Here is a 12136-nt window from a genome sequence, read left to right as displayed (position 1 = left end):
GAAAGACTCTGGATGGTGTCTACTAAGAGATATCGGAGTTGGTGTGAGGGGAAGCAAAGTGTCTCTGGGGAAAGCACAAGAGGTGGCGAGACAGGGAAGTGAAAGGTGTCTGGGGTGATTGCAAGAAGTGAAGATATTGGGAAGTCAAAGGTCTTAGGGACGTAGTCCCTTTTCTGATCTTCATAATAAATGCAGTTGAAAGATGAACTGCCAGGGAAGGAAAGTATTCATGTCCTTTACTGCTCTTTAAAGGGTTTAAAGTTATTGCATCTAATCCTCACATACCGCCCCCCCACCAAATATTGTGTTTTACAGAAGAACTGTCAGGTCCTCACGTGTCCTTATGTTATTCTGGAGGACTATGACAAGATCTTTGGAGGACTTGGCATGGGACTTCACAGCTGAAGTTTAGATGAAACATGATTTTTTAACTAAGTTCTTGCCTAAGGTAAATGGGGCCAAATAGCCTCATGATTTTCAAATTTGCCCCAGTATGACCATGAATGTCATTCTTGTTGTGGTCCTCTCTCTCTCTCTGTTACCCCTGGAAGTCTCAGACTCAAGCTGGGTTCATCTGATGTCCTACTTGTTCCTAAACATGCCACACTGGGTGGCTATCACACTGGCTACTTACCATCTTTTATCCAAACTTTGGCCAGAGGCACTGCCATATTTTAAAAAATCAACTCCATAGTCTTTTTGTCCAGTCTCTTTGTCTTTAATCACAAGCTCAGCACTACAGATTGTAGTTGAAATTATTCTACATCTTTTCTAAAGCACCTTGAGACGTTTTGGCAAATACAATCTTGCAAAAGCTGAGTTGGTTCAGCAGCAGGATACTAAAGCAATCATTCCTAAGACCTGCAGAGTGTGAAGCCCCACAAGTGGGATCCCCTTAACTCCTTTCATACTGGGATGAAAAAAGTAGCCTGTCCTGATTTTGCATACATTGGTCACTAGAGGGCAGTATGTGGTTAGAGCTGTGTCCCAAAATGCTTTGCAATGGGTTGTCCAAAGGAATCTGGCAAGACCCATGTTCTTTTAAAAAAAAAAAAAAAAAGTTAAGCCAGAGGCCTGGGGCAGCAGCATCTGCCACCCCTAGAGCTGGTGGCAGGAAGTGCCGTCTACAAAAACACTTTATGTCAACTCCCATTCTTGGAGCCTCATTCTCAAATGCTATCTACCCACAGACTAATCTCTAGAAGAGGGGAAGCCCAGAACAATATAGTGGGATAATTAGCTTTATTAGAGCTGCTCTGTGCTCAGAGAGAAACTAATGCCTTCCAAAGGCAACACCCTTAAAAAGAAATCCTCTAAAATATGTAGGCATCTAACTCCCATTGAAATGACATTTGAAATGGAGGAAAACATGGCCATGTATCAAGGTGTAGTCAATATGAATAAGTGACTGCAGCCTTTCTACTATTCCCACTTCATTAATTACAAAACGCATTTTCCAACTCATTTTTAAAATAGCCATCACTGTTTTAAAGGGACACCATTGTCCTGAAAATCACTTTTCCTTCTGAATATATTGTGCTTGTTGTTAAAATTAGTATTGCTGACACAGATTAAAGAAAAACATTTTCTCTGTTTTTTCAAAGTTTTCTTTGGCCATTTGACAGCACTTTGTGTGCAGTCAGTTTCACTGATGATGGTTAGTTGCAATTCCCATCTCATCTGCTAGCATGCAACATCTGTCTCAAGCACTGCTCAGGGGGATCTCATATGCTTAACCTAAGGTCCTGCTAAAGTGTGTTTACTAATACCAATGGGCAATGGCAGCAAAACAAACTGAAGAGACATCAGGCAGGTGTGTGCCAAAAGAAGGAGCAGAGAGATGGCTCTAAGCAGATTTAGTGATGTTGCTCTCTGGTCCACCCAACAGACCCCCTAAACATCACTAGGAGAGCCGCAAACCTTTATGCTTTTTAAATGGCCTTTTCATGCTATTGAAAGGGGATTCCTTTAGAACAGTGTATTATTTGAAATAAGTATTCCAAGTTGTGTCCCTTTAATATCTCTGTGACTGGGAATTGTCAAGGAATGGGATGTCCAGTCTGCTGACTGAAGCCCTAATCCTGCACACTGCTCCATATGGACAGACCCCAGAACCTGGCCATTAGTCATGACTAAAGGACTGCTAAGCAGCAGCATGAGAGGCTGGAAGCTTTCACAGTTGTTTTAAGGTTAGTCTTCTTAGTTACTAGAAAAATAGGTGAAGGAAATATTAAACCAATGTTAAATTAACTGCACACACAAAACCTAATAAATCAAACTTTCATTCTCCAATTGCAAAATGCTCTGACCTCTCTCATGCATTGAAATAATGATGAGCACTCCTTTTTTCACAGACTTTAGTAACAAGCGGTATTGAGAGGCTCAATTGTCTGTTTGTTAAGCTGTCTGAGATCCTCCAATGAGATACAAGCTGGTGTTGCTGGTTCCGTGATTCAGAAGCCTCCACATTCTCCTCAAACTGGTCCAGAAAGGAAGTTACAAGTGCTGTTGCTGTCCCAGAATAGAAAGGCTTTCCTCCCTTTTAGACGATTCTGAATCTGGAAAGAGTCAACCCTGGTGCAGACATCTTTCAGCCCAGAAGGGTTCTACATGTTTACAAATAAATGGCTCCTTCTTCAGGATCACTAGGCCTTGAGTCAGGGATGAAAAAATCAATAATTTGCTCAAACAGCAATTGCAGAATTCCTGGCTGCATTCTAACTGTCTGCCTCAGACCAGGAGCTGCTTAGGGGGCTATGTGTAGACAGGCCCTTCTTTTGTATCTACCCTCAACTGTGTAGAGATTTTACTGCATTAAAGATATTACCTCACTCAACTTGTCTCTCTGCAGATTTTACTATTAAGCAAATTCACAGGACCATCTCCAAAAGGCCATGGTCCTTGGCTCTAGCTAGGACTCTAGTTCGTGTCTGCTCCTGACCAATCTGACTCCATCTCTGGCCTCATTCTGCCATCTGGCCTCATCCTCTCCAAACACAAGCAATCCACAGTATTCAGCTTCGAATCCAGCAAGATGACTTTAGCCTCTCAAAGAACTGAAGGGTTTACCTGTCCTGAGTTGCCTCCAGAACATCAGCAATCTCAGCAGCACCCTTTCACCATAAGAGTGACATGGCAGTGAACAGAACGAGAGGCCTGCCCAAGCAAGCCACAGAGAGGACGGTGCCCCCACTTTTCAGTCCTAGTGATAACGAGAGTCCTAGGAGATGTAGTAGTGCTCTGAGAATTTTACATGACATTCATTGTGAATTTTTTTTCCAACTGGTAGAATAACTGGAGGTAGTCCAGAGGATCAACTCCCAGGCATTTCATTTTCCCATTGGTACTTGCCACTCTGAGTCAGTACAGATTCTAAGCTCACTGCCTTCTTGCTTCCATAGCCCTGGGAAAGAAGAAGCCAGCTGTACTCTGTCCGGTCATGGCATCAAGGTACGAGCTTGGGAAAGAGCTAACTTTTGTTGCTCCCCCCTCCCCAGCGAACATGGTTTGCTGTGATGATTCCAGGCATAATTTCTCCTGAGTATTTCCAAGTGTCAGAGGTGAGCTATGCAGAGAGCAGCCTCCAAATAAGCTGAGCTGAGTTTGAATCCTAGTAGCTGGTCTGGTGGAGGCTCACCTAGCACTAGCCTTGCCTGTGGCAACACACAAGCTGTAGACACACTAGCTCCAGCTCCCTGATGGGGACTCAGTGCATTGGTTAAGTCCACATTAGTGTGTGGCTCTAGATGAGCCTGGTTCACTTGATATCAAAGTGATGTAACTGGGCCTCCACAGCAGCACTGTCACAAAGAAGGGCTTGTTAATATTGCAGGAGGCAGAGAAAGGCCTGATTGTGAGACATCATGAGCACCCATAGAAATCAGTGGGCACTCAGCATGCTTTGCACCTCTCAAAATCCCCATGATGCTGGACTCTTGCCTGCTCCTGACAGTCCTTCATACCCATCAGGGAACAAAAGTTACTTGGGTGGCAATGGCATCACTCCCTAGCTCAGACAGACCCAGTGCCTGGATGGATTAAATCCAGTCTAATCTCCCTGCTATGCCTGTGACCTGCTGGGTGTCCCCCAAATTCAATTAGCAAGAGAGTGAAAGCAGCCTGTCCTGGAAGAATGCCATTCTGTTGGCAGGGCAGAGGGAGGCCTCGTTAGGCTCATTTATACCGATTACAGCCGATCCTCACTAATCCCTCAAGATTTCTCAGTTTAAACTGTGAGGAGCTTGGGTCAGCAGCACAGCTTCTAAGCACTTAAATTCTTTGTATGTCACAAGTTACTGTAATGAGGCATTAGCTAGAAAAGGGAAATGAAATGGCTAAGGGGAGGGTGAACAAGAATAGCCTGTCTGTAAAACACCCATGAAAAGGAAGGGGATGGTTTTGAGATATAAACTCCAGGTTCAAGCTAATCTTTGCATGGGTTCAAATCCATACAGGATCAATTAAGCCTTGAGATCCTGTTGAGGTATATACACTGAGCACCAGATATTTTACTGTGTGGGGGACTTCAGATCAAAGCACCTTCAAAACAGAGCCCTTCTCTGCTGTGCATGGACATTAAAGATCCCCTGGCACTTTTGTGGCAGTAAGGGTTGCCTGTCCTTTAGCTGAAATTCCCTCCCGCTGCCCCAGGTGGCTGCATTTTGGTGGTGCTGCGAGTCTGAAGTGATAAAGCACTTTGGGGTCTCCAGGGGTGGTCAGTACCAACAGCATGGATACACGTCGGCTGTTATCAGTTATGATCAGAAGTGGCCGAGAAACTCTCTGACTGGCCAACCTCAAGCGACCAAAAATCGTGAGTCAGACCACAAAAAATCATGAGATTTAAAAAAAAATTGATAGTGTGGTTTTTGGTCAGTCTTGATTTTTTAACTCCCCCTGCCCACTCCCTGTATGTGTGTGTGACGCTTAGTATTGTGCACTGTACCAATTTTACTGGGAAATGTGATTCTGACCCCTGCTTCAGAAGTGCTCATAGCCACACCTGCCCGTTCCCTGCCCAGCAACTTCTGATGCCTCCCAACCTCCAAACCAATCCTTTTATCAGTTATGCCCCCCCCCAGCTTCCCCCTTCAGTTCTGCCCCATAAGTTCAGCCACCCTCAGTTGAGCCCATCCCCCACCTCCATCAGTTCAGCCCCCCAGCCTCACCTTTGCTCCTGTTGGATTCTTCACCCCCCCCACACACACACACACACACATCTGGGAGGCTGCAGCAGGAACCCCTCTGTACCCCTGTCCCTCCCCAGGCTGAGTGTTGCAGGGGCGGAGTAGAGGGCTGTCCCCACTGCTCACAACAGGGAGTGGAGCTGCTGAGCTCTTGCTGCTCCCTTCCCTCCTCCCTGAGAGCTGCTTCTGAGGGAGCTCTTCCTACAGCAACTCTGACTGTTGCTGGGCCCCAGGAGGCAAGTAAGGGGGGCAGATAGCCAACTGGGGGGCTGGGCTCAGTCCCTCAGGCAGGGCTCAATCTTGTTAGAGGCCTGGAGCTTTTTGCCTTGTCTCCAGCCAGGCTTCAGCCCAGCCAGAATCCCCTTGCTGGGGGACATGCCATGGCAAAACCTGGCAGCACCACTGGTGAGGGGCATTGCTGGCTGACGTCGCTCATCCATGACAAACCTGAGCAGTCGGCCAGCCCATGTCAAGGTGGGGCAACCTTTGCCCAGGAGGGGCACAGAGCTGGGCTGTGCTCTATGAAGGGGTGGCTCGAGCACAGCCCTTACCTCACAGGGATCTCAGACAAGCTCTTCACTTTCATCTGTAGTCTGAACGTGCAGCCCACAGAGACACACAGCTCACCATGCCTTGCTTCATTCAGTCCAAGCTGAAGGTTACCCCGTATGCTGGGAGCTCTTCCTGCCCCACCTTTCTGGTGTGTGACCCAGGAAGGGGCTCGCTCAACTAAGGAGGGTTTGTCTGGAGGAGGGGCAGCCATTGCCATCCAAATGCACCTGCTGCTGCACTGAGGGCTGGTATGTGTCACTCAGGATTGCACAGTTGCTGGTGAAGAGCAATTTCATTGGGGTTGCTTGGAGGAGATTATACAGGGACCTAATGGCTGGCCTCTGGTGCTTCTCTGTATAAGGCCAACTTCAGCTTCCTATGGAATGTGAATGAGCAAACCTGGCCCGTCCCACCCTGCCTGGCAGCATATCACACAGGGGGCAACCCTTCCTCTGACACTGACCTTGGGCCTCCTTCCTTCCTGTCTCAGAGGCAAGTGCTCCTCCTGATGGGCTGGTGCTGGGCAGGCCTCAGGCTGCTAGTGGCCCCTTTATTATCTCTTCTGCTTCCTTTCAATTCTAAGACTCAGCTGGCTTGGAAAGGGTCACATGTCCCTGCTATGAACAGGAAAAAGGGAAAGTGGCATATTGTTGTCTGTCCCCTCCCCAACACCACACTAATCTCTCCAGTTAAGAGAGTATCTTCCTCTGTGCCTGCCAGGTGGCTTATTATTCACTGAGTAGCAGGCTTGCTTAGCACCCAATTTGGCAAAAGAGGAACTAGGTCTAGTTGCAAGAGTTCAGCCTCCATGATTCAGTTCTCAGTCCCTCTGCTGCCACTGTCAGGTTAGTCATGGAACCCACTAACAAGGGCTGAGACCATCCCATCCCCACCTGCAATAGGTCAAGGACATTGTCCATAACATTCAGACACTACCAATTTAGATGGGAGATAGTGCTTTAGACACAAAAGGCTCTGTATCTTGGTACTAATCTGCTAAACCAGCCAGTCCCCTGACCCATGCTGGGTTTACATTAGAAACCTACAAGTGAAAGGCCCAGTGTTGTCTTCTCAATCCCTGGAGCTGTCCCCTGTCCCTAGAGCTGTCTAGAGCAGCACTGAAATTAGATTAATTCATGAGTTGCACCTGTATTTATTCTGCATGGCTGGTGCCTTCAATTAGTCCTCTTAAGACACCAGTCATTTACTGTGGAGGGAGGTTACAGGCTATATTATCCTTAGGAATTATCGGTAGTCAGGGTGGACAAAACAGAGAATAGAGACCCATGGATGGGAGACAGAACCAGGGCTCAGTGAACATGATAGACTGAAACAAGATCAGGGCTATCTTGATGGGCAACATGGTCACACTCAGCTAAGGTCAAAAACACTTAGAGACAGCAGCCTGAGGCCTTGTCCTGATGAGTACAGGGCCATGGCAAGAAAGAGAGAAGGGAGACAGATGGAGCCTTGCTTGTTCCATATTGTCCTGCAGGGCTATTTGGAAGCCTTCCTGGCACTGGCTGGGAGATGAAAGCAAAAGGATTATCCCTGGAATGAGATTATTAGATTGAAGATTTAATCTCTGACCCTGTCAGCACAAAAAAATAGCAAAACTCCCTGGGATTATTTGAGGTTGCATAGGGAAATAAAACCAGCCCTGGGAGGAAGAGACTCTGCTGGAACCAACAGCAATCATCACATGCATCCAGACCAGCCCCCTCTGACCTATCATGGGGTTGATCCTGCAGTGAGGAGCTAGTGGGTTTATGGGGAATGCCAAGACTTTCCTCAACAGAAGCCTTGGGCTTTCATGTCTACTCTAGACCAACTACAGCCTCTTCATGCAGCACAGCTGTGCCCTGATGCAATCCACAGCCCCAGTGGTTCCATAGGGCAGAGCTGGACTCAATATTCACAGGTGAAATTGTGTTTAGTGATATTCTTTCTTCCAGATTAGAGTGAGAAAGCCTCCAATCTCTGCCATCACCAGACAGGAAAGGCACCTCCCTACCTTCCATCTATCAGAGCACCCTTCCCCCCAACACATGCACTGCACCTGCATCCCACAGGTTGATGCTTTGTCAGGGTTACTCTAAGCATATGTGATTATTTGTAAGCCCCCAGGAGCAGTAATGAGCAGAGAATGTGCCCAGTGATTGAGATTATGCATTCTGGGGAATCCTGTGCAATTTGGACTCTGTGCAACCTCCATGAATGGGCTTATGTTTTTAAATAAATTAAGACAATGTCCCACCATCTGCTGCTGCAGGCAGAGGAGCCTCAATGCAGGGGCAGGCAGCCAAAGAGACAGTTACTGTGACTATTTTACCCATTCAGAGGCCACATGCACACAAGCTCATTCCCATCACACACACACCCACACACACACCCCTGCAATGTTCCTATTGCTCAGTATGCCATGTGCCTGCACACTTACTCTTATCACACACACATGCATCAAGTGCCTATCACTTAACACCTGTGCAGGAATTCCCATCACATGCATATACAGGGGGAATCCATGCACACTCTCTCTCATCACTCATACATACACACGCTGTTCCATCACTTCACACATTCCCACTGTGCACACACACAGAGGACATACAAGCGCACACGCTCCCATTGCTTAGGGACATGCCTATACAAACACTCCCATTGCGTGCACACATACACTCCCACCAGACACATACCACACGCATATATCTAGCTAGGGTTCTGTGCTACACTCATCACAGAAGTATCTGTGCACAGCACACACACACCATCTGCACTCACACATCAGAGGCCTGCATGGTCGCTTGAGCATCATGTGCAACTATTTGTACATACGCTTTCCTTTCAGCTCTAGTGGGCATACCCACATACCTATAGCAGTATTGTGTGTGCACACACAGAGATCTCTCATGCAAATAGCCATGTGCCCACTCCCATGCATTCCCTACACACACGCACAAACCCTTCTGCCCACACACTCCTGTCCAAATACTCTCATACACGCTCCCACTGCTGGAATGTCAATTACTGCCGCAGCAGACTAACTGGCACAGCAACAAGCAAATGGAAGCAAGAGAACATCCTCATTCAGGAAATTGCGCCTTTGGGACAGAGAAGAATTTGGGAACCTGGCAGCCTGAGGGGAAAGAAGAGAAATAGCAACATTGGGCTAGTCGGAGGCTCTTGTGCCTCAGGCCCTATCCTGGGAAGAGGGACAGCCAAGGAGAAGAAAATGCTCCCAGGAGACTGAGAGAAATCCAGAGAGGGGATGATGCCCCTTGAACTGCAGGAGGAACTAGGCCCAGTGATCTAGTGAGTGACTGAAACCCCAGCCTAGAGAAATGGGGATGTGAATGGGGCAGGCCCAGCATCTGCCTGAGACACAGAGAGTGAGGGGAAGACAGGAGAGAGTCCAAGGGAGAGCCTAGGATAAAGAGAAGGAAAGGAACAGAGGGGGTAGCACCTGATGCTATAAAAGAGGGACAGGAAGAGCCTGGGGGCCAGTATCATGGTACATACTGCAGAGTCACACACTGCGTTCTAGAGTGCACTTCTTTGTAGGCAGACAGACAGACAGAGTCTCTGTGTTCTGGATGGCTCTACAGCCTCAGACACTGGGCCAGAGTAACCCCTGGTGTAAGTCCACTGACAAAGGGATTTCCAGCAAGGAGGAATTTAGCCCATTAAGTCTTTGGTACCTGGCAGTATGTATACCTTGTGTTTGTATTACGCTGCCTGTGGCTAGAATGGCTGGAGGTATCACTCATGCTGAACAGCACCTAGTCACCAATCTTGCAACAAGCAGCCTCTACCTCCCCTGGCTCCAGCTCGTCCCCCCAGCCGCGACATGGGCCCCAAAGCAGTCTGGGTGGAGTGGATCGGTTGGCAGATGCTCCTCCCTCCGGCCCGCCCTTCACCTCACACAGAAAGGCCAGGGCTGCGCACAGCTTCAGTTTGCACATTTATCACCTTTTTTTCCCCCCCAAACATGTATTTCTAGATGCTCTTGGTAAACGTAGCCACAGGAGACACGAGAATGTACCAGGGAGGCATAAATAACTCCAGACAGACACACAGCAAACACGGACACAGTTCACCAAGGGAATCGAACAGGTGCAGAGCATGACCTGCTGCAGCCACCAATCCCAGATGGCTTTGGTTTCATCCCCCAGTCCAAGAGGGTCTCTCTTTCTCTTGCTTTGCAGCAGTTGGTGGAGAATAAAAGCAGGAGGGGAGGAGTCTAAAGTTGCAAACATCTCATGAAAAGATCGTGGCTTGTCCTGGCGCTGCAGTTTCCTGCTGTCGCCTTCTCGGAGGAACAGTTCCAGTTGTGGGACGTTATGAGTCTTTCACAGTGTGAAAGGGCAGAGGGGTGTGGGGACCATTTTGGGGCAGGAGAGGCGGGTCATCTCGCACTGTCTCAAATGCATCCAGCCTATAAACCTTTGCATGGGAACGTCGGGGCTAGATGCTCCCCTCAGGTCTCTTCTGCCCTCACTGAGGTGCTGGTTCCTCTTCAGATTAGCGTAACCTTCAACGGGACATCATCCTAACAAACTCTGCAGCCATTGACAAACAGAGAGGCTAGAGGAGAACACACCAACTGCACCAACACATTCCCATCCCACCTCTCTTCATCCTGAGACACCATGCAGCCAACAGGAAAGCCCCATCCCCACTGCTCACTGGTTTGGTTTCTTGACTGACCCTGGAGTGTTTACGCAACGAGTTACAGGATCCCACTAGCCAGGGCAGTTTATCATTTGGGACACCTGCCCTAAAACAAGGTAATGTCTCCTTCCCACACTAAACTCTTTGGTGGACACTGACACAGCATGTCCACACAGCAGCTGGAAGATGTGATTCCCAGCTTGAGTAAATGTAAATGCACTAGCTCTGCTCAGGCTAGCACACGAAAATAGCAGTGTGGCCACGGCAGCATGGGTAGCAGCTCAGGCTAGCTACCTGCATTTGTACCCAGAGGGCATCAGGGAGGAAACAGAAATCCACCATTGGGCTGCCCATGGCCACAGAGAGGTTTCTCCTCTGACACAAGGACAGTCTGTCCTAGTATGTGATTCAGGGAGACACGCTTAACAATGAGATGCATTGAGAAGAGTTGTACAGCCAGACACTACTAACCAGGAATTTCCTACACCATCCATCTCTCCCCTAATAGCCTTATCCTAACTAGGGAAAATCCTAGGAGATTCTGACCCAGCTGCCTCTCACCCCATTCCACAGATACCTGGGCCTCTTAGAACATAGAGATCATTTTCCTTCCTCCATTCCTGGAGCAGGGCAATGAGCCAGTCTCTGATCCGAAATCCTGCCTGACCCCAGTGAAGATGGACAGTAGCACATTCTCTCTCACCTTCAAAATCCACGTGCCCATCTCCGTTCAGGTCCACATCTCGGATGATCTCTTCAATATCCCGATGGCCCACCTGCTGCCCCAGCAGCTTCTTCATGGCCTCCCGCAGCTCGCTGGTGCTGATCTCTCCATCGCCATTGGTGTCAAACTGCAGGGAGGCAACAAACAACAGCAGAAAGAGCACAGTCAGCTGGAGCGGACCCTGGGAACCCACAGTCTCCAGACTCGGGTCCCATGTTTTCCCCTTTGGAGTGCACATATTTGTCCATGAGGTCCCCTGAGTCCCTCCTGGCTCCCTCTTTCCTTCCCTAGGCATCTTCTCTCCTCCTGCTCTGGGGCCAGTCTGTTCCAGCAGGTCCTTTTCCTCTCCTCACAGACCCCATACATTATTACTGTGCTTGGCCCATCTTCCCCCTTTGTTCCCTTTTGGGCCTTCGCTCTCCTTGTGCTCCTCTCTTTTCCATACTTGGTTTCTCTTCTTTCCTTCTTAGGGCCCTCTTTACTATATATGCTCGCTCCTCCTCCTCATTCCCCCACTGGTCTTTTCTCTTTCCTGCCTTTGCTCTCCACTTCTCTCCACTTTTACTACATGAAAGAGGGCACTTATCTGTCTGAGGGGGTCACACAGCACAGGGAGTGTTCATCTCTGAGGGGGTCACACAACACAGGGAGTGTTCAGCTCTCTGAGGGGGTGATGCAGAACAGGGGGGCGCTCACCTCTCTGAGGGGGTCCCGCAGCACAGGGGGGGGAGCTCACCTCTCTGAAGGCATCACGTAGCTCCTTTACACCAATCATATCTGCAGTTTCTGCCAAAAGCTTTGGTCCCATCAGCTCCACAAAATCTTCAAAATCCACATGGCCGCCCACTTGGGACCAAGGGGAAATTTGTGTGTAAGACATTAATACGCCCTTTTTCCTTAGCCTAGCCGAGCACCCAGGGTAACACATCCACACATGGCTTCCACTGGAGATCAGCCACCCATGGGAGGCACAGCACAAAGAGTGCAGTTCAGGGGGAGGAGA

At 48.7% G+C, this 12136-nt stretch overlaps 1 protein-coding gene across 5 annotated transcripts in view; it reads right to left on the bottom strand.

Moving 5' to 3' along the window:
* Positions 1 to 6871: 6871 nt before the first annotated feature.
* The window catches only part of CABP1 (calcium binding protein 1), a 36475-nt gene continuing 31210 nt past the window's right edge, over positions 6872 to 12136 (bottom strand). For all 5 annotated transcript variants that reach the window (XM_048821742.2, XM_048821743.2, XM_048821744.2 and 2 more), the window contains 3 exons: positions 11870 to 11979; positions 11113 to 11260; positions 6872 to 10297 (listed from right to left, as the gene is read on the bottom strand). In XM_048821742.2, coding sequence (XP_048677699.1) covers positions 10272 to 10297; positions 11113 to 11260; positions 11870 to 11979 — 284 coding nt within the window. In that variant the 3' untranslated portion in view covers positions 6872 to 10271. The remainder of the gene's footprint in view (positions 10298 to 11112; positions 11261 to 11869; positions 11980 to 12136) is intronic.

The sequence above is a fragment of the Caretta caretta genome, chromosome 15 (assembly GCF_965140235.1).
Source record: "Caretta caretta isolate rCarCar2 chromosome 15, rCarCar1.hap1, whole genome shotgun sequence".
Lineage (NCBI taxonomy): Eukaryota > Metazoa > Chordata > Testudines > Cheloniidae > Caretta > Caretta caretta.
Note: the sequence above shows the minus strand (reverse complement) of the source record. Positions and strands in the feature narration are given on the sequence as shown.